Source organism: Patagioenas fasciata, chromosome 18, assembly GCF_037038585.1.
Source record: "Patagioenas fasciata isolate bPatFas1 chromosome 18, bPatFas1.hap1, whole genome shotgun sequence".
NCBI lineage: Eukaryota > Metazoa > Chordata > Aves > Columbiformes > Columbidae > Patagioenas > Patagioenas fasciata.
In genome coordinates this window covers 10903478-10931140 of record NC_092537.1, presented here as the reverse complement: position 1 = coordinate 10931140, position 27663 = coordinate 10903478, and the positions used below count along the sequence as shown (strand labels likewise).

Below are 27663 nucleotides of genomic sequence, written 5' to 3'. Positions count from 1 at the left end.
CCAGCTGAACCCCCCAACTCTCTCACCTGTCCTCCCAGCAGAGCTGTTCCAGCCTCGGATCATTCCTGTGGCTCCTCTGGCCCCGCTCCAGCAGGTCCATGTGTGTCCTGTGCTGAGGACCCAGAGCTGGACCAGCACTGCAGACAGCAAAAAAACCCCACAAAAAACCCAGACAAATACGTCAATAAAATCAAAATAATTAAAAAATATTGACAAGTAAGTAAAAATATTGACTTATTTTGGAGCATGTGCCCCCAAACCTGCCTTTTCTTAACATGCTGTGGATCTGGCATCCTCCTTCATGAGTGAAGGATCCTGTGTGTCTGTGCCTTCGTACTGACACCACAGTGTGTGCAAAATCCCCTTTAAAAACCAACATGTGTTGTCAGCTGGGCTGACAGTTCTGTGTTGAAATATGCGGCTTTGAGATGTGCACTTAGAGAGGGGCAGCGCTGTTCCTCCAGCCCAGCTCGTGCGAGGACTCATCTGTTCCATCTTCGTTTTAGAAAATATATAGCTCTTTTGATGCCTCCTAGGCTTCTTAAAATGCTTACTACACTTTTTAACTAAAAATATTAAAGAAAAGGCTGCAGATTCCTCCAGTAGCCCCTTCCTGCTGCAGAGGTGGGCACAGCACCTGGAGCAGGGCTGGATTTAGAGCTATTTAGCCTCTAATTCTCCCATCTCAGATGTGAAATACAGCACTGGGAAACATTTTTTTATCCCTTTATGGTTCTTGTTTCTGAAGCTTTTAATGTCTGAGCTTTTTCTCTTCTTTCTTTTTTCAAAGAAGTGGGATTTGGTTAAGGAAGTGGCAATCCCCCCAATCTTTGGGGGGATTACTGGTACCTCACCAGCATGCGCTTGCAAAACTGATTGGTTTAGGTGAGTTTTCCCCTCTGCAGGTGGGTAATGACACACTGCTCGGCGCAGGGCTGGATCTGGAGGGATATCCCTGCTTATCAAACTGTGATATCTTGGATACCTTCATTGACGTGAGGCTGATTCATACCTGCTCACAACAGGGCCCTGAGCTGCCGCATATCTATTTTTAGGAATAAATGAGACTATTTGGATTGTCAGAAATACTTATTACTTTGCCTGGGAAGTAAGGTCACTACAAATCTGGGGAGGGTAGATATAGAAGTGAGAGCTGTCCTCCCAGCTGCACACAGATGTGTTTGTGTGTTACTGCAGAGTGGGTCTGGTGGGCATTGCAGCTCTGACCTGTTCTCACAGCTCACGCTCATGTATCAGATAGTGCTTGTGTAATGGGGTTTTATATATAGGAGTGTACGTATGCACACGCATTCATGTACCTGCAGGGACAGAAACTTTTTGTGTTATTAATTCCAAGACAGGTCAAGGAGGGAGCGCTTTGTGTTTTCCAGTATCCTGGAGAGCTGCAGATACTGGAATGGAATGGAATGGAATGGAATGGAATGGAATGGAATGGAATGGAATGGAATGGAATGGAATGGAATGGAATGGAATGGAATGGAATAGAATAGAATAGAATAGAATAGAATAGAATAGAATAGAATAGAATAGAATAGAATAGAATAGAATAGAATAGAATAGAATAGAATAGAATAGAATAGAATAGAATCGAATCGAATCGAATCCTTTTTTATTTTCAGGTTTGTTTCTAGTGTAGCTCAAACAGCGTTAGAGTGATTTACGAGCAGTTTATCCTTAAGCAGTTTGCACTGGGTGGAGATAAAATCGATTATTACTTCTGCCTCTCTTATCAGAAGTGAGATGCTCCAAGTGCTTGTGGGAGCCCTTGATTTGTTTTAGACCTGAGTGTGAGCAGCTCTGGCCAAGCAAAGGGACAGTGTGGGGGGCTCCAGGTGCTTTGGGAGCTTCTGCCCCTTCCCAGCCCTCAAACACTTTGCAGCCGGCCTGCACGTGAGATGGTCCCACCTGGAGCTACTTGCGCTCCTCTGTCACAGTGTCCAAGGCAGCTCAGGCAGCTTTAGGAGCAGGATCACTTTATTGACTTCTATGTCATAGTCCTTTCTAGAAAGAGGGCACAGGAGGTGTGTTCTGGCGATGGTTCAAGCCCCAGGAGCCCCTTGGGGTTCTGCGCGCAACTCAGCAGAGCCTCAAGGACTGGACCGAGACCAGAGGGGCTGCAGCATCAGAGAACAAAAGACTTGGTTTTCTTAGCTGCCCTGTTCATAGCTATAGCACCACTCATAGGTGCTTGGCCATAAGGACCCCTTTTCCCAGTTTAAATTCACACCAAATACATTAGTTTTGCAGGTTCTTCGCCTGTGCCCTGCGCTGAGGGTGTGAGTTCCAAGCACACAATGTAACCCAGGACCCGGCTGCTCCGCGCTGCTCCTGCTGCCGCAGGGGGAGTATCTCTCCAGAAGGGTTTGCCTTAAAACTGTGCTGTGATTTTCTCCTTTTATTTTCTTTTCTCATGTACAGCGCCTCAACGAGAACCTGAGGAAGCTCACAGCCAAGTTTGAGAAGGCCACTTCCGACAAACTCAAGTGTCAGCAAGAAGCCGAAGCGACAGCGTGTACCATTGCTCTTGCGAATCGACTGGTGAGTGTCAGCAGATGCAGCTCTGGTGGCATGAATGGGAGGTACCAGGTGCTGCTGAGATGCGAACCACGTGCACACAGCACGTTACATCCTCTCATTTTTTTGGGATATGTTTCCTGCACTACAGCAAGTTTCAGTAATGAAAATGATTTTGCATTGGCTGTTTTCATACATCAGGGTAGGCACTGCTCGTATTGCTATACCCTCTTCACAGGTCTCATCTCCTTTTTGTTACTTAAAAGCTTGATCAAGTACTGATGAGCCAAAACTATATTACTCAAAAATCGTATCATTAAAAAAAAAAAAAAAGACAGGAATATGCCAGTAGCTTTGCAGGTTTAGAAATTATGAAAAGTTAATAGTGAAAAGCTCTAAAAAAGCAGTGCATGTCTCCGTTATCAGTCCATCGCTATGCATTGCAGTCTATTGTATCTTCAAAATACGCAGCCTCCTAGTCCTCTGCAGGGGCAATGCCCTTGTCACTACTTCACAGATAAGACACTGAGAGATGATGGCTTCTGTTCACACTAGCTGGAGCCCCAGCTCACATCCAGTGCCTTAATTGCCCTTAATGCTTTGCATTTTGGCTTCCGCACTGGCTGTCAGCTCCGAGCGAGCCAGTTCTTCCTCTGAGCAATGGAACGGGGCTGCAGGAGACTGACTGGTGCTTGAGCTCTGCCCTGCCAGGCGGTGGTGTTGGAGCTGGTTCTAGCAGCTGATTCTGCTGACTCAAGCTCCCCCTCTTGCACACAAAGGCACCATTATCATAGAATCACAGAATCATTTGGTTGGAAGAGCCCCTCAAGATCATCAAGTCGAACAGTTAACCCACCCTGGCACTGCCCCATGTCCCTGAGAGTGTCATCTCCATCTATTCAACCCCTCCAGGAATGGTGACTCCAGCACTGCCCTGGGCAGCCTGTTCCAATGCCCCACAGCCCTTTGGGGAAGAAATTGTTCCCCAGATCCAACCTCAGCCTCCCCTGGCGCAACTTGAGGCCGTTTCCTCTCATCCCATCGCTTGTTCCTGGGGAGCAGAGCCCGACCCCCCTGGCTCCAAGCTCCTTTCAGGCAGTTCAGAGATCAGAAGGTCTCCCCTCAGCTCCTGTTCTTCAGCTGAACCCCCCAGGTCCCTCAGCCGCTCCCATCACACTTGTGCTCCAGCCCCTCACCAGCTCCGCTCCCTTCTCTCAACTCTCTCCAGCACCTCAAGGCCTTTCTTGGTGTGAGGGGCCAAAAACTGAACACATTGATATAATCTCAGTGGAAAGCCCCAATTTTTCCATGTTTTTAAAATATCCGACATGCTAGACCTGCAGGGAAGATGCAGGTGGAGGTCTGGACTTAGGCAGTTGCGTTCCCACATTGCAGCTCTTCATGTGCAGAGCTCCTCCCGTGCCCTGTTTTGGGTGAGGGATATGTGCACAGCTGCCGAGCCTGTCCTGTGACCTGGCAAAACTCACTGAAACGTGTGGCCCCTGCTTTGTGACCTGCAGCCTGGGCCTGCAGCAGCCCTGAAAGGCAAGCGGCCGTGCTGCTCTTCCTCCCAGTGGCAGGGGAGATGCTGTGTTTGAACCGCTCTCTTTCCCAAGAGACTCGGCCTGTATCTCCAGGAGACCATCCTGCCTGCTCTGCCCATCTTCAGGGATGCAGGTTGGTCTCTGTGTTGTTGAAGCTGCTACTGCTGGTGGAGCTGGTGGCAGCTGCATCCCAGTACAAAGGTATGTCTAGAAGTGATGCAGGATTCTCTGATTGGCTGTAATCTGTATATAAAGTAAAATATCTGTTTGCATCTATCCCAGTGTAGCATGCAGTGATAAATATAGAAGTCAAATGGTTAAGCTTTTTGCTTTGGACATGTGGAGTTGTGCTCTGTTCCACATTTCGTACTCTCAGACCTTCTTAAGTGACCTTCAGCAAATTGCTTTAGCCTGGATTTTCAGAACTGTTTAGATTTCGGGTGAGTTTTCACAGACACATGAAAAAGGGCAGGAAAGTGTTCCCCAAAAGTGCGGAGTTCACCTGCTACGTGCCTGGGTACTGGGAAACTTCGGAAAAAAGACCCTTCATCTTGAATATCTGTGTGCCTGCGTTGGAAGAGCCGCGTGCAGCCCGGCTGCGGCACAGGCGGCTGCTTTGCCGACAAATGCGTTTGGGACTCTGAGATGCTCAGATATCCGGGGTCAAAGACAAACAGCAGAAAAGTCCCTTCCTGTGCCGATTTAGATCTGTTTTATGCAACCGCTGAAGGAGTTTTATGCTTTCATGTTCTTCAGGTTAAATCTCACTGAATGCTTCTGAAGCATTTAATTAAAACAGGAAAGTAGCTTTTTCTTTTGAAAGAGCCATTGATGTTTCTGGGGAGATTTTGAAGGATGAGTATTGCCCTGTGTCTTTCTGCAGACTAACAAAATCACATTGAACGTGTGACATGGAGGTAGATTGTGGCTCACATAGAAGAACCACAAAATAGAAGAAAATATTTCATTAAAAAGAAACATAGAAATGATGGTTGCAATTCTTTACACTGAATACGGCTTAATTTCACCTTGATTAGTACCACTGTAGTGACAGATTGTCACCTGTGATGTATCTTCCTACATGATTTTTTTTAAGTTTGATAATTTCCTTTAAAAGCAACTATTTCAATTCTGAAATCAAGATAAGACATAGGAATCAAGTTTTAGAAAATCTTTCTTTGGTTGCAACTGCATTTTTAGCAATGATCTCTGCACTAGTCTGTGGTCTGACAGCACGGAGTTTGTGTCATGGGCGGTATAACCTCAGTGAAGCAATAGGAATATATTGGCTCTGAAACGTGTTCTTTCCCTTGCTCATGACCTGGGGACGCTCACAGGTTTCTTTCATCTTGAAATTCTTTGGGTACGCTGGTGACTGGTTTTGGAAAGAAACTTTTCCCTGTGCAGGCATCAGGAGATCTTGATGTGGTTATGCACAAACCGCTGCTCCCACCCTGCTCTTTATGGTGTGCGAGTGGGAGAAACCATGCGCGGGTCTGTCTGGTCACCTGTGGGTGATGTTGGCTGCTCCCATAGCTATTTCAGTCTCTTATATGTACTTAAAATGGGAATGTTTAGGTGCCTGTGTTTCAAGTCTCTCATTGAAGCAAACAGAGGATGGCAAAAAGGGAAAGGAGGATGCGTTAGTGTGTGCAGTCTGCTCTGTGCACTGAGAGAGCTGGATGGAGGAGGGTGGTTTGAGGCTTTTTGGGCAGATAAAGGACATTGCTTGGGTATAGGCTTTCTATTTTGAATATGATTCTTATTTTTAAGCCCTGCCAGTCCTTGCTGAGGCAATCATTTGATGGAATTTGAACGTCTGCTCAAGTACGGTGCATTACCATGGCAGGCACCCTTTCCTTTCGTTGTCAGAGAAAAAACAGGTGGAAGCCAATCGCTGTTCCTGCATCTAGGATCACACCAACTGAAGCAGCATCCTGCCAGGGTCCTGCAGCACATGCTGGTGTGCCGTGACCAGGGCGTTCTGCTTACTGGGGATCATATGGAAAACACTGGAGATTCTTGGCATTAGGGAGGATTTAAAATTCTGGGCAAGGCCAGAGTGACCGGTGGAAATTATTAGAGTCCAATGCAATTTGTTGGGAGAGGAGAAGCCCTCAGTCCCTGGGAAATCACCTGCCTCTGCCTATCGCTGGGATAAGCTGCAGTATTTGTAGCGTTGGTTTAACAGAGTATCCATTTGCTTAGAGGCATTTTTATTTAGAGGTGAAATTTTATCACGCTTGCCCTAAGATGGAGAGAAGTGCTGGAGGAGTGGGGACACCATATCCAAGGCTGTGTTGATCACATCTCCTCCCCACCCCATGGCGAGGGAACAACTTGAACCGAGACTCTGTTGGGTTCCTTGACGCTGTGAGTATTGTGGGGGGTTGCAGGACAGAGCTGCTGCTGGCAGGTGTCACAGCTGAGGGACACGAAACACAGCCAGCTGGAAACACAGACGAGAACGAGTTATGTCAGCGCCAGTTCCACCAGCTGTTTGAAAGGCCTGGGTAGAACGCACGCAGCTTGTGTGGCTGTCAGACCTGGATCGCTTTTGCAGTGTACAGGAGTTGATGTTGTGCAACACACACCATCTTCTGTGTCACCTCTGGCTTTGATCTCGGAATAGATCCTGACAGCCCGTACTGATGTGCAGTATATTTGACATCCAAGATGTGTCACCTGTGTGACTGTGGGCAGAAATATGTTCCCAGGCTTTGAAATACATGTTTGAGGTTGTATGAAGAGTGCACCTAACTAGAGACAGTGTTGCTTTGGATTGAAAAATGAAGCGGGGGGATGACAGCAAGCTGAACTGTTACAGTGCCTTAATTGTAGTCTGGCATGTCGTGAACTTTCGACAACCTGGGGAAGATGCTTCAGGATCAAAGGGACAGGGACCAGGGCAAGTTGGTGGGTCTGTGCACCACAAAAGGGATGATGGATGATGGGTGGAATTTGTGAGTGGATATGTTCTAATGTGCCAGATGAAATTTAGTGATGACAAATGCAAAATAATGCATGCAGGGAAAACGAACTGTAATCATGCATTTACATTGATAGGTCCTAATTACACTATTATCATTCACAGAAGAGCTCTCGGAGTCGTTGCACAGAGTTCTCAGAAACAGCAGCGTGGCACTCAACTAGAGGAAGAGAGAAAAATGGAATACTAGGAACTGGTAGGAAAAAAATCAGGGAGCAGAAGTTAAACAATGATTGTATCAGACCTGTGGTGTGCCTGTGTGTGCTGAACACAGTTGGGTCACAGCTCAGGAGGCTGTAGGTGACCTAGAAAAGGTGCAATGAAGGGTGCAATAGCTTCTATATGTGAAGAGAGGAAATAGATTAGGACTCATTGCTTTGGAAAAGAGATGGTGTACGGATAGAATCACTGAACAGTTTGGTTTGAAGGGACCTTCCCAGCTCCCCCGGTGCCACAATGAGCAGGGACATCTTCACCAGCTCAGGTTGCTCAGAGCCCCATCCAGCCTGGCCTGGGATGTCTCCAGGGATGGTTCATCCACCACCTCTCTGGCCAACCTGGGCCAGGCTCTCACCGCCTTCAGCATAAACAATTTCTTCATCATGTCCAGCCTGAATCTCCTTTCTTTTAGTTTAAAACCATCACCCCTTGTCCTATCACAACAGGCCCTGCTCAAAAGTCTGTCCTCTCCTTTCTTATCGTCCCCTTTTAAGTGTGGAAAGATGTGATACCTGATCTGTGTAGATGTGATCTACATATACTCAGGTCCACACTGGTACCAGTACTGTTTACATCTTCATCAATGATATAGACAGTGGGATCGAGTGCACCCTCAGCAAATTTGCAGGTGACACCAAGCTGAGTGGTGCAGGGGACACACCTGAGGAACAGGGTCCATCCAGAGGGACCTGGACAAGCTCAGGAAGTGGGGCCATATGAACCTCATGTGGTTCAACAAAGCCAAGTGCAAGGTCTTGCACCTGGGTCAGGACAACCCCAGTATCAACCCAGGCTGGGGATGTGGGGATGTAGGGATGGAGAGCAGCCCTGTGAAGAAGGACTTGGGGATGCTGGGGGTAAAATACTGGCTGTGAGCCGGCAATGTGCACTTGCAGCCCAGAAGGCAAATCGTATCTTGAGCTGCATCACAAGGAGTGTGAGCAGCATCGAGGGAGGAGATTGTCCCCTCTGCCCCGCTCTGTGAGACCCCCTGCAGTGCTGGTCCAGCTCCGGGTCCTCAGCACAGGACACACATGGACCTGCTGGAGAGGGGCCGGAGGAGCCACAGGAATGATCCGAGGCTGGAACAGCTCTGCTGGGAGGACAGGCTGAGAGAGTTGGGGGGTTCAGCTGGAGAAAACAATCTGATGAACAGATCATGTCATGTAGACTTAAGAAAGACAAGATGTGGTGTTAATCATATCAAGAGCAGGCTTCATAGCAAACCTAAGGGAATATCAGCACGCGCTCACATCAGCAAAAGGCTCTGGGAAAATCTCTGCAGCTTTGTGAGTAGGATGTTGGTTCATGTTCATGAGAAAGTAACCCAGCTGAAACAGGTATAGGAACAGCTCTGAGGATGAACGGTGCAAAGAAACATCTGTGGCTTCTCTTTCTGCTGCTGGAAGGAGTCAGGCTGCCCAGAATGCAATTTTCACAGATTTATAAAGGTAGAAAGGCCATCAGATGTATTTTTGTTGGTGTCTGCAATTTCTTGTGTTCATCGGAATAATCATAAACGATCTGGATGAGATGGTGTGTAAGCAGGTCGCAAATTTCTCAGTAATATGGAAGTGATAACGATGGAGACTGTCTATAAAGAATTGTAAAAATGATACCAAGTAATGGAGGTATGAAATGCCAGGTAGATAAATATAAAGTAATGTATATTGGAAAAATTAGTTTTTACTCTACACAGGCTGTAAGTGATGCTGAGCTGGTTATTATCATTCAAGAATGAAACGATGGAGTTACGAGTTCTGTTAGTATGTGAGCTCTGTGTTCCCAGAGGCAAAAAGCCCCAACAAACCCAAAACCCAAGCTGAAATTGGATGTTAAGGTTTATTAGGAAAAGAAGAGAGAACAAAACAGAAAAAAAATCACAATATCACTATATAAATACATTCTCAATAAGCCTGGAATGTGCAGCTGTGCCTCCGCCCCCTCTGCTGTACCTCAAAGGATGCAGTAGAATGGGAAATGGTGCAGAGAAGGTAACAATGAAAAGAAACCGGATAATAAAGATTACATCGTTCAGTACAGATAAAGATTGCAAGGACAATCAAAAGGCTTTGTCTGTGTGAGGAATTATTGAATAGGCTAAAGCTTTTCAGCCTCAAAAGGCGACAGCAGAGTGGGTGTCAAGGGTTTGAAATCATGAGTGGTGTGGAGAAGGTGACGCAAGTGTGATTTTGTCAACAGCTTTTGGGAAATGAAAAGTTCAGGCAGCACATAAAAGAATGTAATTCTTTTACAGAAAGCAGAGCTAAACTGTATATCTCCTGGCCACAGGATGCTGTAGATGCCAGAAGGTTGGTTGGTATCCAAGGCAGCTTAGACTCAGTCTTGAAGGACAAAATCATCAGTGCTTATTAAGCTCTGTTTCAGAAAGTCCTTAAACCTCCAGTTGTGTGAAGCTGGGGGATTATGTCCGGAGCCATTACCAGGTACTTGTTTGTAAGGCCTTCCCAAGCCGTCTGCTGAGGGCTGCTGTCAGCAGACAGCATGCCAAAGGAGTTGGACCTTGGGTCTGGCCTGCTAGAGCTGGTCCTGTGGTTCTGTCTTTCACAGGGGAACTAGATCAAGGCTTTTTGCTTAGCCAAGAGAGCATATTCCCCAGAAAATACTGGCAGCTTATAAAAGTATCTGGAGGTAAACCTAATTGGATATTAGGAAACATTTCTTTACAGGAAGGGCTGTCAGTCATTGGAACAGGCTGCCCAGGGCAGTGGTGGAGTCACCATCCCTCGAGGGGTTGAACAGATGGAGATGAGGTTCTCAGGGACAGAGGGCAGTGCCAGGGGGTGGGGGAACAGTTGGACTCAATGATCTCGAGGGTCTCTTCCAACCAAAATGCTTCTGTGATTCTACGAGGATGAAAGAAGAGCTGTTTGACCTGGAGGACAGTGCCTGCATGAGAACCAATAGCAGAAACTGGCCAGGAGTAGATTTGTGTTGGGAATCAGGAGGTGATTCCTAACCCTTGGAAGGCAGAAAGTTTCTTCTAGAATGGGACTTGGCCAAGTTGGAACGTGTGATGGTGGAATTTGAGGAGGATCTGAAGGTGGTGCCTTCCCGTCCTGGGGACCTGTCTTCTGCACATCAGTTCAAGCTGGCAAAATAACCCAGTTTAGAGGAACGAGTTGTTCAAGGTGTTCACAAGACTTATCACAAAGATTTGTGTTAGGGCTGGTCCTATTTAACATTTAACAGTGACCTTGAAGAAGGAGATGGTGTCGTATTATTCACATTTGCCTCACTTAGGAGGGGTGGTTTGCAAGAGGAAGATGTAGAGGAATTTTTAATGAAAATGAGAAATAGGAGAAACAACCCTAAGCTCACATGGACTGCATACTGAAGAGGAAAAATTGAAAGTGCTGGTTGGCCCTGGTACCAAAGGCCTGTGAGCAGAGGGGATCTCTAAATTACATGGGTGCTCCCAGGGCCCCTCGATGTCAGCAGAGTGGTTGTGAATTTGAGGATAAGGTTTGGCTTTTGCGATCTCAAATGCATGAGGTCAACACAAAACTGTTTGGGGTTTTCCTGGCTTCTGGACCTGAAGGATGCATCCCATTCGTATTTCCAAGCCATGCTTCCCAGTTAATAGTGCTGAAGGGAAGGGAAGGGAAGGGAAGGGAAGGGAAGGGAAGGGAAGGGAAGGGAAGGGAAGGGAAGGGAAGGGGAGTGTGTCGGGATATCTCTTATAATCACCAAACTGCAAGATTTCAGGAATGAGGGGCCAGTGGTACCCTGAAAAGTACCAATGGTCAAAGTAGTTTTCAGTACCTGTAGAGATATCCTATTTTACAAGGAGATGCTCAACCCTCTTCAAAGCTGATAACCCCCCATCTGGAGTGTTCATGCATTGAATGCTCATGAAAAATGTCCATGAAGAAGCGTTTTCTGGACAGAGACTTAAGGGCAAGGAAAATGTAGACCCGAGGGGACTGTGATCAAAATACCGTCTACCCAGGGTAATAATAAAATGTGTGAAACAGATGAAGGTTGTGGCTGTTAGAAAGAGAGCTCTGTGTGAGAGAGGGTGTAACAAGGTGTGAACCTGTGGCATTAAGGTAATTAACATCTGACATCTTGATATTAATTCCTGCTGGGGAAGTGATGGATCCTCCCTTGATTTTAGAGGAGTTGAGAAGCAAACACCTGCGATTCAACTGCAGGACCAACCTTTCACTGAGCGGGATGAGGCAAGGTTAGCAAATTAACCATCGAATATTTTCCATTCCCTGGTTTTAAACTCTAGCAAAATACAACTGACATCAGGAACAAGGTATGGACATGGCCAGGTCCTGAGGTATTGCTTAAGGAACCACTGTAATGATCAATTTGACTTGGAAATTCTAGGTTGGGGGACTCGCCTCTGAGAATGTGAGATGGGCTGAAGCTGTGAAGAACTTCAAACAGCAACAGAGCACCTTGTGTGGAGACGTGTTGCTGATTACAGCCTTCATCTCCTACCTGGGATACTTCACCAAGAAATACCGTCAAGAGCTCCTGGATGGGATCTGGAAGCCGTATTTGCATCAGCTAAAAGTAAGTTTTGCTTCCTCTGAGAAGTAATTGTTACTAGAATTAACACGGCCATCAATTGTGGTGTTCACAGGGGATCCCCCAGATGAGGGGAGCCTCCAAATGATGGGACTGATCCCCCAAATGTCCTCACCAAGCTGAACTGAGGAGCAGGACTTGGTCACGCCTGATTTACACCCCTCTGGGGAAGCTGCTGTGGTGTCCTTGCTCCACACAAGTGACCTGGTTCCTCCGTGTACACAGGAAAATCCTGATAAGCAACACAGACAGGGAGCCCTGCGCAGTTGTGCAGCTGGAACTTGGTGTCAGGGCTGGCCTGGAAGGAGGTTTGGAGAAGGGATTGCTTGGAGCAGGCAGAGCTCCCTGCCAGCTCTCTGGTAGGCCTGGAAAAACTCCAGATGATTCTTCATGCTGGCCACAAGCTCTGTTCATGCTGGCCGTGCCTCTCAGCTGGTTTTCCCCATGTCTTGCTGCTTGGACCAGATGGAGAGTGTCGCGCTTGAAACTTGTTTAATATTTCACTGATTTTTACCAGGTCCTCTCATGCATTGGGAAATGCAAGTGCTCAGTTTCCTGCAGGGTTGAGCTTTTGCACATCAGTACTGTAACTGGATGTTATGAATCCTGGTGGAATGCCAAGAGACTTTTAAGTAAGGTCACAACCGGGCAGTGCATTTCTTAACACTAACTGAAGAATTTAGTTAAGAAAGGCAATGTTGTTTCAAAAATGATCTGACTCTGTGCATAGAAATTTCAACGAAGTACCTGTGTTGCTAATGGAAAATTAAAAGCTCTTTTCTATTCAGATAACCAGCACAGATATCTTTCTGGTTCTCACAACCAGAAATGGCCTCCTGAGCCAGAGAAGTGTTTCTGGAACTGTTAATACTGTTCTGTAGCGCAGCAGCAGACTTACCAGGGTGGTCATTATGTTCTTCCAAGCTGTCGTCTCTGAGATCTTGTACATGGCAGTGTGTGAGCTGGACCTGCTTGGCTGGACTGTGGCCCTTGGGGTGCTTTGTGCTCTGCAGGCAAAACTCTTGGGGATGCTTGTTTAATTTGTGTTCATTTACAACAAGATCATAGAATCACAGAACAACCCAGGTTGGAAGGGACCTCAAAAGATCATCTGGTCCAGGCTTTTGTGGGAAGGGCCTTGATGAGATTATCCAGCACCTGGTCCAGTTACATCTTGAAAACCTCCGGTTATGTGAACTCCACCACATCCCTGGGGAGGTTGTTCTAATGAATGATTGTTCTCATTGTAAAAAGCTTGTTATATTGAGATGAAACCTCTTCCAGTGCAACTTGTGCCCATTGCCACTTGTCTTCTCCATGTGGCTCCTTGTGAGACAGAGCCTCTGTCCTCTAGGTAGCTGCTGTTTAAGTATGGAATTCTGTGATGAGATCTCCTCTGAGCCTTCTCTTCTCCAGGGAGAAAAGACCTAACTCCTGCAGTCTTTCCTCACAAGGCAGTTTCTCCAGCCCTTTGATCATCTCTGTGGCCCTCCTTTAAACCCTCTTCTAACACTAGCTCAAACTATCCTGTAGAATGGGAAGCCACTGATAAATACAAGTTATCAGTTTCTAATTAAACTGACTTTTCTTGAAATATTTTCCTTGCTTATCCCAAGTAGCAAGCAATAGCATGAGAAGAAATGGCCTTAGGTTGCACCAGGGGAGGTTGAGGTTGGATCTTGGGAACAATTTCTTCCCCAAAGGGCTGTCGGGCATTGGAACAGGCTGCCCAGGGCAGTGGTGGAGTCACCATCCCTGGAGGGGTTGAACAAATGGAGATGAGGTTCTCAGGGACATGGGTTAGCGGTGGACTTGAAAGTACTGGGTTAACGGTTGGACTCAATGATCTTGATGGTCTTTTCCAACCAAAATGATTCTATGATTCAGTGTTGCAAGTCACACTCGTCACTTTTCACCAAGACGCTAGGAAGCATTTCTCCTTTCCTCCCAGGTACCAATCCCTGTAACTCCGTCCCTCGATCCCCTGACCATGCTGACGGACGATGCTGATGTCGCGGCCTGGCAGAACGAGGGGCTGCCAGCTGATCGGATGTCCACTGAAAATGCCACCATCCTCACCAACTGCGAGCGCTGGCCCCTCATGGTGGATCCACAGCTGCAGGGTATCAAATGGATCAAAACAAAGTATGGCGAAGACCTCCGAGTGATCCGAATTGGGCAGAAGGGGTAAACATCAGCCTTATCACATCATAATACCTTGTAATGGTTATCTGCCTGTTGAATTTGATGAACAGCGTATACTTAACTGTGACCAGCTGGGCCAATCACGTTGAGGAAAACTCTCAAATGTATTTGCATATTAGCTTCTTATTCATTACCAAAATGATAAAGATTTCTCATTAAACAGAGGACCTGTTTAGTGCTTGGCTCAGTTACCATAGAAACTCCTCTGAAACTGTGAATAAAGACAGCCTACGTGCTGGAGGCTGGGTACGTGTGATGCTATAGCATCCTCTGTCGGGCTTGTCTTATGTGTCATGTCCTGACTCAGTTTCTCCCAGGAGGCTGAATAGGGCTTCCCAAGGCTTGGGAGAAGTGAGCGAGCCTGGGCACAGAGGTGCAGCTGCCCTGAGGGTCACCATGCCCTGAAGATCAGCTGGGCGACTCTACTCCAACGCCGCCATCAGCTCAGAGGTTCTCACTGCAGCACCTCTGCCTTGATCTGCCTCAGGTTTTTCTGGGAAGGCTTTTCTGCTCCTGGCTCTTCTCTCTGGTCAGTCTCCTTCCCTGAGACATTCAAACCTGCCTGGCCTGACCTGTGTGATCTGCTCTGTGACCCTGCGTGAGCAGGGAGGTTGGACTGGGGGATCTGCAGAGGCCCCTTCAAACCAACCAGTCTGGGATTCTGTGGTTCAGAGGAAGGAACTGGCAACAGGTGAGAGTGACCCAGACTTGATGCTTGCAAACTCACGCAGATTTAGAGATGACTTGGCCTTGCCCAGGTTGTTTTGCTGGTGCCTCCTCCACTTTCCTTATAGAAAATAACAAGAAGTTATTAGATTTGGTCTTGTGTGGGATGAAAATACAGATCATTTTTCTTTTTCCCGGTCAGTGCGGTCACCATGCTTTGTAGATATTCAAAGCAGTCTGGGGAAAAATAAGGAGCCCACAAGAGGCACCTAAATACAAACCTTCAGGAAGGAACAAGAGGAATAGACCCTGTAACATTCATTACAGCTCACTGGGCAAACACAGCATCTCTTTTCCCCCTCCCTCTCCAGCCATACACCAGGCTGGCACATACTCAAAATATCAAAAACTAGATGTTTAAGGCATAACATCATCCTTTGTTTTAATTAGGATGGAGGGAGTGCTTCAAGGTTGTCACACAAGGAACCTAAGTTTTAGCCAGTGCAGATAGCTGGAATGATTCAGTGCAAGCGTGATGAGGTAACAGTCCCTGGAGAATCCTCAGTTCCAGTGCAGCGCCCTTCTCTCCTCTTTCTAGAGAAGTAAAATAGAATCATGGAATAGTTTGGGTTGAAAGGACCTTTCCTGCTCCCCCAGTGCCACCCCTGCCATGAGCAGGGACATCTTCACCAGCTCAGGTTGCTCAGAGCCCCGTCCAGCCTGGCCTGGGATGTCTCCAGGGATGGTTCATCCACCACCTCTCTGGCCAACCTGGGCCAGGCTCTCACCACCCTCAGGGCCAACAATTTCTTCCTCATGTCCAGCCTAAGTAACTTGTGTGAAGTGCAGAGAAGCCTTGCAGGCGAGAGCTTGACCCTGCCCTTCCCAATGCAAAGCATCCCAATGCTGAGCATCCTCGTTTCGCACTTAGGCACTGGACAAAGTAGCTCAGTTCCCTCATGAGGAAAGAAGTTGTGCTAAATGTGACCCGAAACCATGGACACAACTGAACTGAAACCTGCTTTTCGTCCTTCCTTTTATGCAAGATCAACTGCACCAGCAGGTTCCAGTGGAAACAAAGTATTTGCTAAAAATGACTCCAAATTGTCCCAACTTTGTTCACTGATTTCCATGCTGTTTTCTTGGGACAGAAGACACAGTTATTATTGCTTGTACTTGGGAAGCCTGACACCTGATTCTCTTTGTTGGGCAGCCAAGACTCTGCCAGTTCCACTTCCTACACTGTATGTTGACACTGTCTGACCCCTCTTTCTCTCCCAACTGCTGGTGTGTGTCTGCAGCTGCCACCACAGTGTGGGATGCCCCTCTGCCCCCTCGCATCCTCCTTGCTGCAGAGCATCACATCCAGCCCCGCTGAGACCAGTGTCAATGCTGTTTCCCACAGGTATTTGGACACAATGGAACGAGCCCTGGCTGCGGGAGAACTGGTTTTGATTGAAAACCTGGAGGAATCCATGGATCCAGTTTTGGGGCCGTTACTAGGGCGAGAAACAATCAAGAAAGGAAGGTGAGCTTGAGGGTGGTTTAACAGCATGTGTGAATGGGTTCTTTGTGCTGTTGTGCTTTCTGTTCCTGATTGCATACGGTGGGTGTTCATGTATGACAGCACTAACATCCTCCCTTCTGAAGTGCGGGCATTTTAAATCAGACAATCACGGGTACTTCAGTCGTAGGCTGGCTTTGAAATAAGCCCGGGCTTTTCATTTTGTTGGACAGTGTCACTCAAACCTCATGTAAAAGAAAGACTTGTAATTCTCCTTTTGTATAGTGACCTTGAGTCTGTAATTGGCTACCCTGACATGGAATTATTACCAAAATAGCTATTGCTGTTGTGAAGAAAAAGTAACCTTGGATTTTAGCAAACACTGTGCACCGCTTAGGAATGCAGCTGCAGGTTTGGGCATTAAGAGCATGCAAGTGTTTCTTAATGAGGTCACGTTCTTCACGGCAGCTGCTGGTCCCCTCCAGCCCCGAGGAGGGCAGCGAGAGGGGCAGCAGGGGAGTTCACGTCTTCCTTCTCTCTCTGTGTAAAGTAAAATAAGCACATTTTTAGTGTGGCTCAAATAATGGCAACAAATAAAACCCTGTGCTCAGGGTTGAACTTGCTTACGGGACTCTTTTGATGTTGTTTCACTGGCTTTCGCAGAGTGAAGTCATTTGCCTTTAGAAGGACACACGTCATTTGGGCTTCTGAAAGTTTCTGCCACTGGCAGCTCCATCGCTCGCAGGAGCCCAGCATGTTCATGACCTCTGTGCCTTGCAGAACTGTCCTGCTTTTGGCTTTGTGCAATAAATAACAAAAAGCCCATTAAGCTTTGCCTTTCACATTCCTTGAGTCTCTTGAGGATTATTTCCTTAGTAGCATAAAATATCCTAGGATGGTGTAAACTTCTGGGGACAGAGGCTGGCTGGGAAGTTTGCAGGGGGAAACATCATGCAAAGTGTGGCTGGTTGTGGGTTCAGCTGCAGGTTGGAGGGGAGGGATCATTTCAGAGGGAATGATGGTCTCAGGTGAAGGGGATGGAAATGTTTGGAAGTGGAGATGGGGGTGCAGAGGTGGTGGGACTGCTGAGTCCTCTGCACTGAAAAGCTCAGTCATCTCCTTTTAGAATCATAGAATCATTTTGATTGGAAGAGACCCTCAGTATCATTGAGTCCAGCCATAACCTGACTCTGGCACTAACCCATGTCCCTAAGAACCTTGTCGAAACACCTTTTAAACTCCTCCAGGGATGGTGACTCCACCACTGCCCTGGGCAGCCTGTTCCAAAGCCTGACAACCCATTCTGTGAAGAATTTTTTTCTAATATCCAATCTGAACCTTCCCTGGTGCAACTTAAGGCCATTTCCTCTTGTCCTGTTGCTTGTTTCTTGGGAGCAGAGCCCAGCCTGGAGAACAGGAGCTAAGGGGACACCTTCTGATCTCTGAACTGCCTGAAAGGAGCTTGGAGCCAGGGGGCGGTCAGGCTCTGCTCCCCAGGAACGAGAGATGGGATGAGAGGAAACGGCCTCAAGTCGCGCCAGGGGAGGTTGAGGTTGGATGTGGGGAACAATTTCTTCCCCAAAGGGCTGTGGGGCATTGGAACAGGCTGCCCAGGGCAGTGCTGGAGTCACCATCCCTGGAGGGTTGGACAGACGGACATGAGGTTCTCATGGATGTGGGTTAGTGCCAGGGCTGGGTTAATGGTTGAACTTGATGATCTTGAGGGTCTTTTCCAAGCAAATGATTCTATGATTCTATGGAAGTTCCACACTTGTAGATGTCATTGGCTGATCCAACCATTTGTGTTGGAGTGAAACGACCTGGAAGAGGCGCACACTCCTGCTCCTTTTGGTCTCATTTCAGGTACATTAAGATTGGGGACAAGGAGTGTGATTTCAACCCCGCTTTCCGCCTCATCCTCCACACGAAGCTGGCAAACCCACATTTCCAGCCCGAGCTGCAGGCGCAGTGCACCCTCATCAACTTCACCGTCACGCGAGACGGGCTGGAGGACCAGCTGCTGGCGGCCGTGGTCAACATGGAGAGGCCTGACTTGGAAGAGCTCAAGGTCAGGAGCTGGTAGTTTACATGGGGAGGCTCTACTATAAACAAAATATAGAAATATATATATATAAATCTTAAAAAAAAGGAAAATATATATGAATAAAATAGTGTTTCACATGCAAGATTGCAGAGATTGCTGAGCTCACCCCAAAATCAAGAGATTTCCCTTGAACTGATAAACACTGAGGAATGTTTTTCCTCAATCTCTTGTTTTCTTGGGTGTTTCAGGAACACTGAAACAGTTTTTGTCCAAAAATCTGGGTAAGAATCTTCTTTTCCTGCTCCTCTTGGAAATGGAAACTGAGATTCTCATTATATGAGGCTTTTCTGGAGTTTACAGATTTAATTTTGGGGGTAGGATTAATCTTACTTAATTTTAAGCATTTATGGTATAGGATTCCCACTGTAAATATTGTGAGGCTGGTAATGATATTTTCCCTTTTTGGTTTTTCCTCCCGCTTGTTTGTAACAGGCCAAAGTATTATGTCTTTCACTTTTTTAATACGTATGGCTTCAGATTCAAGACAACATTTTAAAGAAAATCCTTTGTTCTAATAGCACTTTTAACAATGTAACAAGTATGTATAATACTAAGTATTTTCTGAGAGTGGGAATAAATTTACTGCATGTGTTCAGTCAAGCCAGGCCGGTTTTGTAATAATCTTTTCATTTAATGAGATTCTGAAGTATTTTAGCTGTGCAGTCTTAATGATGCATTCAGTTTTAACCGGGCTCATGTGCTAATGAGCCAAAGGATGGCATCTGATTTAATGTGTGAGCCATGGCTGTCTCGCTGGGACCGAGAGTGACCCACAGGCTCTGGATCAGGGACATGCTCGGCACGGCTGGAAATGCTGCAAACAGCCGCTTTCCTTCGCTGGTTTGAGCTCAAGGGGGTGGCGGGGTGACCACAATTAGCACAGCGGTGTCATTAACTGCTCTTCTGTTAAGGACTGTTCCTCTCAGCCTCGGCGGCATCGCTGCTAGTTGTCGCCGTCACAATAAGAAAGATGAATTCGATACCATGTGCTGTCACAAATCCACAATTAGGCTCTGAAAATTAGTGGCTCAAAATCAGTAGCAATTCCCTCCCGTGCTGTCAAAGAGCTGTGTATTAGAAAATAGTGAAAATTCTGTGAATTAGGGGTCGCATCTTTTGAAGTCCTCGCTTCTTCAGGGCGTGCGTGTTGTGGAAGGAGGAGGTTGTGCGCAGGACCAGGGAAATGCAGCCCTGGTGCCAGCTGTGGCACCGGCCGTGGGGGACGCGGGGCTGTAGTCTCGCTTCAGAGAGCACTAAGCAGATACAAATTGGTGTGGGATCTCATTTTCTTTTCCTGTAAGAATATTTAAGACCTTTTTCTCTGTATCACCACATATACCAGAGCCCTCTACCTCTCCTCTCTCACTCATCTACCTTGCTCCTGCTACAGTCCTGCTGCCCCAGCAGAAAACCAGCCTGGTAGTTGGGATGTTCTGCTGGATGGGGAGCAGTCAACCAAAAAATCAAATCACTTCTGTGCTGGGATAAAAGCAGAGACTTTCCTCCTTAGCTGTGGTGGGGGGCACTGCAGGTGGCTGCTGCAGCCTCCCCTGTCCCCAGCCTATCTGCTGACATGAAAAGTCACCAAGGCTCTTGTCTGCTAGCTCCTTGAAGCCAGATTTGATTCTTTGCATTCTCCTGAGGACAGGTCACTTCTTTAAGTGTGCTTCAATCCCTCCTTTCTGCCTGGGGACAAATGAGACAGGCATTTGGTGTCTGGCAAAGGTTTGGGGCTGTGGGCAGGTGGAGGTGACTCCTGCGCTAACACACAAGAGTTACTGTGCTCAAAATCTCGTCATGGGCAAAGCTGGAGCACACCTTGTAAACAGAGCCCAGAATGTGTTGTTAGTGTAACGAACAACTTAATAGCCTACCCAAATTATTCAAACATCTGTTATTAGTCCAATTTCAATCATACTACCAGGTTTTATATGTTTTCTCAACATAGGCTGTTTTAATATTCTTTTTCGGCATCGGTTCCCAGTTATTCATTCTTTCTGTTCCTTCTCATCTTTGAAGCTATTTTCATCTGATTCGCAGGATTGTGCTCCTGTTACAAGGGGCATTTAGTCTGAGACCACATTTACACCCTACCGCGTGTCGGTTCTAGACAGTCTGTCCAGAACACCCGCTTGCTCTGACTCTCAATTAAAGCCGGTTAAGGCAACAGTGACCCGGCTGTGAGATAATCACAGCCGAGAAAAGCCAAAACCAGTTTAGGCCAAGGCAAGGAAAGCCGAGTCCTGACACCTCCCCTTGCAGGTCAGCACAAACCCTCTGGCCTTTAATGAGTCTCGTTTGTGATTTCCTTTTGCGTGGGTAACTGTGGCCCATGTGCTGGTGTTGCTGCCTATGGTCCACGTAGTCTTATCAGGGCTGATTCCCATTATCTCCCCCTTCGCCACACTTCACTGTTTGGAGACAAATGCCATTTTTCACTTCAGTTCATTGTCTGTTGAGTGCTGAGAGCTGCCTTAGAAAGAGGATTTTGGCATGTGGTCCCCAAGCTACACGCGAATCAGCCATGAGTTGAGGTCCTGCCTTGTTGATTCAGGGGATAACGTGTGTGAAAGCCCCTGCGCGTTTGGGCTGTGATGGGCAGTGTTGAGGTTCTTCAGGTTCTGCAGGAGCAGACTGAAAATACAGGGATTATTTTTTCTCTGTTTTGTGATGCTAAAATAATACAATAAAACCAGCAGGCAGGACGAGGAGCAGAAGGTGGCTGCTGTGGCTGAGCTAGGAAGGGCTTGGCTGTGAATCCTGCAAAACTGGCCTGTTGTTTTTGTGATTTTTTTTTTTTTTTTTAATGGAACAAAATTTTGAAGGCTCTCAGAGTAACCTGTTACCCAGAAGTAATGCTGTTGTAGATTACAGAATCCCAGAATGTTAGGAATTGGAAGGGACCTGGAAAGCTCATCCAGTGCAATCCCCCCATGGAGCAGGAACACCCAGCTGAGGTTCCACAGGAAGGTGTCCAGGCGGGTTTGAATGTCTGCAGAGAAGGAGACTCCACAACCTCCCTGGGCAGCCTGGGCCGGGCTCTGCCACCCTCACCATGAAAAAGTTTCTTCTCCAATTTAAGTGGAACCTCTTGTGTTCCAGTTTGAACCCATTACCCCTTGTCCTATCATTGGTTGTCACCGAGAAGAGCCTGGCTCCGTCCTTGTGACACTCACCCTTTATATATCTGTAAACATGAATGAGTCCCCCCTCAGTCTCCTCTTCTCCAGCTCCAGAGCCCCAGCTCCCTCAGCCTTTCCTCACACGGGAGATGCTCCACTCCCTTCAGCATCTTGGTGGCTGCGCTGGACTCTCTCCAGCAGTTCCCTGTCCTTCTGGAACTGAGGGGCCACAACTGGACACAATATTCCAGGTGTGGTCTCCCCAGGGCAGAGTAGAGGGGCAGGAGAACCTCTCTGACCTACTGACCACCTGTGAAATAGCAGATAATGAGCTCCACTGCAGAAATAAGAAGTGATGACCCTGTGACTGCTGAAAACAACAGCAGGATAAAGCTGCAACAGATGCAGGATGTTGTGGGGATACCGAATTAATGCACTTCCGTGGGCGCATTGCAGAAATCGTGTGATGATTACAAGCTATTGGAGCAAAAATCACACACGCCCTCGTTAATAACTTCAGGGCTTACAGTCCATGGTCTGGAATAATAACTTGCAAAATGTCATTTTTCAAGGCATGCTATGCTTGAATGACAGGAATGCACAAAATTAGCCATGTTAGTTTTCTGTTTTGAGACTTGTAAAATATTTACCACCATGGGCAAACTCCTGTGTGTAATGCCTGTGGAGCAGGCCTTTAAACCAGCCTTTTTTAGCTGAAATACCAATAAAAGGCATGCTTCAGTGCACACGCTGCTGAATCCTTTGGTTGACATTAATGTGGAATGAGTGTCTGTGCAGCACGTCTATGAAATTTCAGCCCAAATATTGAAAGATGACTTATTAATGAAGGAGTTAATTAATCCACCTGAAAACCTCTGACAACAGAGCAAATACTGCTGGCTCCCTTATGTGTTGTGGGATTGGAAGAGACACAGGGTCACTTTTCCCATTTTTGGGGCTCTTTCAGAGACTGTAGGTGGGTGGAAGGTGTGGGGATGTTTTCAAAACACTGTCTTTGGGGCATTAAATCACTTGGCTTTTGACACTCGATCTGCCATGTGCCCAGAACTTGTCTCAATTCCATATAAAGTTCACCAGGAGGGGTGAGAAGCAGCAGAGTCTGGCTAGGCTGACTTAAGCCAGATAAATAGATATTTCTAAGGTAAAGGTGCCAGAAGTATGGTTGAGATGGGGGATGAAGATCTTTCCATCTTGATTATTTTAATTTCCAGCATTGTAATATATTTCTAGTGAAAGAGCTTATTTCTCCTGAAGATTTTTGTGAGTTGGTGGCTTGTTGGATATGGACCGATCCCCAGAGCTCTGCCCATGCCCAGGAGTCACAGAGGGCAGGACTGAGCGATATTGAACGATGGCAATTGTCAGTTAGAAGCTCGTTCCCATGTAGAGGTGGTTAATCTCTACCTTACAACAAGTTTTGTGGCTAAAACTTTCTGAATTTATTATTGGCAGTCAAATCTCACAAAGCAACAGAATGGATTCAAAATCACCTTGAAAACGCTAGAGGACAACTTGCTCTCTCGGCTGTCATCAGCGTCTGGGAACTTCCTGGGAGACACAGCATTGGTGGAGAACCTGGAGATCACTAAACAGACAGCTGCAGAAATTGAAGAGAAGGTACAAAGACAGTGATAGTCTAGAGAAAAGCACGTGTTATGTTATCTCCAAGGATTTCTGGGTAGAATGTAACTTTACTCTGTCCGCCTCTGCCCCTTCTGCTGAGTAGAGAATAGGAGGTGGTGTAAATTGGAGTGCTCTGCATTCTGGACAGCTTCAAGTCATTTAATTCTTGGGAGCTTTTGTATGTTAAATGGCCTATTTAAGACCAAGACAAAACGTTGATGCCTGATGTAAAGACAATAAAATTTACACACTGTATCGAGACAGCTTTAAACTGTTCCAGCAGAATCCTGAATATATCACAGTTGTTCAATTAAGCTGGATTTTAATACTGACCAGGGAATCTGTTGAATAAATCTGAAAGAACCTGAGCATTTCATATCCTGCCATTCCTTAGGGTACAAATCAGCGTTTGCATTAGCTGTGCAGTGTCAGCATCGCCACCCGCCCGGTTCACCTTGCTGGCCATGTGGTGTTAGTTCAATGCATGATGCTTTTGCCCTGTTGCTGAGGGGACATGAGAAGTGTGGTTCTCACGCCAGGATGGTGGTAGGACACGCACATGGCCAATCTCAACTGCTTCCCTTGGTCCTCTCACCTTCACACCTGCATGTGGCCTCCTCCAGCCCACAGGCCCGAGCTGCCTGGACAAGTTACCCGAGTGCTGGGGTCAGTCTAGAACTGCCCCTTGCTCCTCGGCGCTGTAACCTCAGCAAACTGAGCTCCTTGGTGTGAAAAAACAGATTAATTTCTGCTAGCCGTTCACGGTACATCAAATGCATTCCCCTCCCTAAGCAGCGTTTGCTTGAAGCCCCAAAGGGGATGCTGAAGGGATGTTTTGACATGACAAGCTTGGCATCTCCCTCTTGAAGCAGGTGTTCTGGAAGTGCTTCGATTTCTAAACAAGTTGTGAATATAAAGCTGGTCACTGCCAGCTCTGTGGCAACAGGGATGAATTTTGGAGTCTGCACCATTTTTTTTCTGTGTCTGATACCCACATAGAAAGCTGCCTCAGGGTCCGTTAGAGGTCTGCTTCTCAAATCAACCCTTGATCTTTCTTGGTCTGTCTACCCAAAGAAAAATGTTCAGTCAACATTTCCATTCCTATGGAAGTCCTTTCTGCTCTATTTATGTCTTCTCCACCTCTGTGGGGATCAGCGCTGGCTCAGCGACATGTAGCTGTGCTGCAAGACACTTATAATTGCACATAGCCAGAGCCTAAAATAATCCCTGAGAGGCCTGAGGATGTCACTTTATGTTGCTGAAGTGGAATGAAAGAACGAACAGGACTGAGATGACAATGGTGTGATGTATCTGCCAAATGGATTTTCAGCCTGTCCATCACAGAGCTATGCAGACACCTGGCCAGCAAGGTAGGAGTGCATTAAGTGCTAGTGAGGAAAGGCAGTAAATAACTGTAGTAAATTAGCAGTTCTCAGCCTTGGAGGAGGCTGCCTCGAGAGCAGCACTAAGTCTGTTCAGCTCTGTGTTATTAATGATCTGCACAGGAGGGGACAATTAGCAGGAGAAACTCATTGATGAGAAAAAACAATCCCAGTTAGAGAAGAGCAGGGACCTTAGTGAGAAGCCTGGAGGGGTCTCAGGGAATCAGAGGACTGGGCAGCAGAACGGAAAATTCAGTTAAATGGAGAATACAGCTGAGCAAGGGGGATGCTGGGAGCGGGCCGCTCAGGCCTGGCTGCACCATGGTTCGGCGGGTGGTTACCCACTGCTTGGCCTGAGGTCTTTGTGGCAGATGTCAACCCTCCCCTGGGCTGCACGTTAAATTTCACACAGATATTTTGACAGTGTTTTTGCTCTGTGTTTTCCTCCCAGGTCCAGGAGTCTAAGGTGACAGAAACCAAGATTAATGAGGCCAGAGAGCACTACAGACCAGCTGCTGCGCGGGCCTCTCTGCTGTACTTCATCATGAGCGACCTCCACGCCATCCACCCCATGTACCAGTTCTCTCTGAAGGTACCTCCCCACGGCTGCGGGGGCAATACTGCTGCTTCTGTGTCTTACTGAGGTTCAAAGTTGTCATCTTGGGCCTCCTGGGGGTATTTGAACTCCCAGACAAAAAAGGTGATCTAACCGAACCCATTCTGCTGCTTTGGTTTTAGGGGGAAGTTTCCTGTAGTTTATTTCTTTATTACTCTACATATATTACTCTTGTGTTGCAATAGTGTTTAGCACTCACTGGGAACTCGCTGCGAACACTGAGCAGAGCACGTTCATCACTGATGAGGGGTGGTCTGAATGCCAAGAGAAAAGGTCCGTCTGTGCCGAGCGCTGGGCGTGGGCCGGGGTCCCCACTCAGCTCCGAATTCCCCAGTCAGCCCATCACAGGTGGTTGGATTGGGATCAGGTTAGATGAGCCTTAATTAGCTTTTTTTTATTTGCTTGGTTTCTTTCTAAGCAGCTGAATTCTTGTGAAAAGACACGGTCTGACTGAGCGACGCATTGTTTCTAAAAATCCAGGAAGTTTCTTTGCAAAGCAGAACCTTACAATTTGTCCTTTCTTCCATATTCAGAGCCTTGGCCTGGCAGAACAAGATGAGCAATGGATCTAAAAGATATCATCTGGGGAAAAAGCCAACAAAGTATTTATTTCTATGCAGTTTATATATTTATGCAGAGATTTTGCGCAGTGTTTGAAGTCACTTGCTCCGGCAGTTAATCTTTTTATATTTACATTGGTTCTGTATCTGTGATGTCATCAGGGTCATAATGCCTGTGCAGATATTTCATAAGTTAACAGGGATTGCTGCAGCCCTTAAAAATTATCCAAGGTCTCGGTGTTGAAACAGTCCTGACTTCTTAAAGAACACCGTATTAAAACATCGCGTCACTCTCTATACACAGCCCTGTCTCACTGAGACCACATCACCAGGGATTTATTGCCACCTTCTGTACAAAAGGCAAGTCATTCCTACTGCCATCTCTACAACACAAGAGGTGTCCCCAGCAGCTGGGCTTTTGGGAGCTTGAATGTTTCCTACGTGACCCTTACAAAAGCTTTTCGGGTAGTCAGGGGCGTGGTGTGAAGTCTAACTCTGGGTTAGTGTCTGCGTGTGGCTGGTGTGAAGGAGTAGGCAGTATGTGCATGACTTGAATGTTCACCACCTTTTGGTTTGGAGGAGTCCTCTGGAGGGTTGGTTTCTGCTCTTCTCACAATGTTGTGTGGCTGTCAGACAGACAAGCAAGCCTGCTGCCTATAATGTACTTAGATTAGAAGTCCAGGTGGAATTTATGGGTGTGTTACCACCTTGGAGTGTGGCTGCTGGACTCAGCTATAGGCATGCTCGTGTTGTCACCGCAGCAGGGATCATGCTGGGAGAGAGACCACTTCTTACCCTGTGCTCCTAAAATAGAAGTAGAAGAGACATAACCAAAGGGTCTATGTTCCAAAGACCTCGCTACTCTGTCTTGTCTACATAGACTACCCTTCCCTGCATAGCAAGTGTAACTCTGTAGTACGTGGACATGTTACATGGAGAACTACGAATGATGTCCATCCTTAGGAGAGCAGTTGGACCCAGAGCCGTTCTCACCAGAACACCTGGAGAACATTTCCAACACGACAGGTTGGTTTCAATGTAATTATTACTGCTCATAGTGATGGAGCTGAACCGTCCCACTCGCCACGTGGCAGCAAAGCCCAGTGGAAGCCAGTAGCTTTCAGGGGAATGAGAGTTTGACTGTATTTTCCAAGTTTCTTGACTATCTTTGAGACACCAGTGCCTCTCTATGGCAGGTGTGAACAGGCTGCGACTCTGCTCGCCACAATGGAGAAGCTACATCTGTGGAACAAAATACATGAGCAGGAGTGAATTCATAGTTCCTGTCTTTGCTTCATGTTTGGGCATCACTCAATCAGTTGTTTTCTGCTTCTTGACCGTTAGCAAGTGGAGTTTCTTTCAAGCCATCCCCTTTGTCTTCAGAGCTGCTCAGGCCAGGGTTCCTTCTTCCTGTGCTCTCTTTATCCCTAAGTGGCTTCTAAGGACCGTGCAGACAATTTCTGGCCTTGCCAGAGCAGTCTTGATAAGTCTGGCCAGTACAGACCCAAGGACCTTTCAGAGTATTTATTGATGAGTTCCAGCTTTAATGTTTTGATAAATTGAAGACTTTTTAATCATGCAAGAAAGGCATTTTGGCACATGAAGGGTTAAACGAGATGTTGAGTCCTAATCTAAAACTTCTTCCAGATGATTTCTTACCTTGACAAGTGACCTGGAAAAAGTAACTGAGAAGAGAATACAATATTTGGAGCCTCATGCACAAAGAAGCCTTATTTTTTGATATCTACAACTCACATACTGAAATAATTTTATCAGGAAAATGTGCAGAATATCTTTTGGGCAAGGGTCCCCCTTGAAAGATGCATTCCTTACACATACATAATAGATAGAGGAGTTCTGAGGTTTCGCCTTCAATCTACATCTGCTGTGTTTGGTTTATGTTTTCCAGTTAACATTAGTGATGTGTATAAATACATAGAAAATTAGTGGATGAAATGTTTGTATCTAATAAATTTTGATGACAGATCATAAAACATTGTGTAAAGA

At 46.8% G+C, this 27663-nt stretch overlaps 1 protein-coding gene across 1 annotated transcript in view; it reads left to right on the top strand.

Annotated features, from left to right (window-relative positions):
* Window positions 1–27663, top strand: part of LOC139825441 (dynein axonemal heavy chain 9-like) — a 180910-nt gene that overhangs the window by 91423 nt on the left and 61824 nt on the right. Inside the window, exons 42-48 of the mRNA XM_071816790.1 lie at window positions 2440–2559; window positions 11650–11838; window positions 13805–14040; window positions 16130–16252; window positions 18092–18296; window positions 22928–23092; window positions 24932–25072. Of these exons, the coding sequence (XP_071672891.1) occupies window positions 2440–2559; window positions 11650–11838; window positions 13805–14040; window positions 16130–16252; window positions 18092–18296; window positions 22928–23092; window positions 24932–25072 (1179 nt within the window). The remainder of the gene's footprint in view (window positions 1–2439; window positions 2560–11649; window positions 11839–13804; window positions 14041–16129; window positions 16253–18091; window positions 18297–22927; window positions 23093–24931; window positions 25073–27663) is intronic.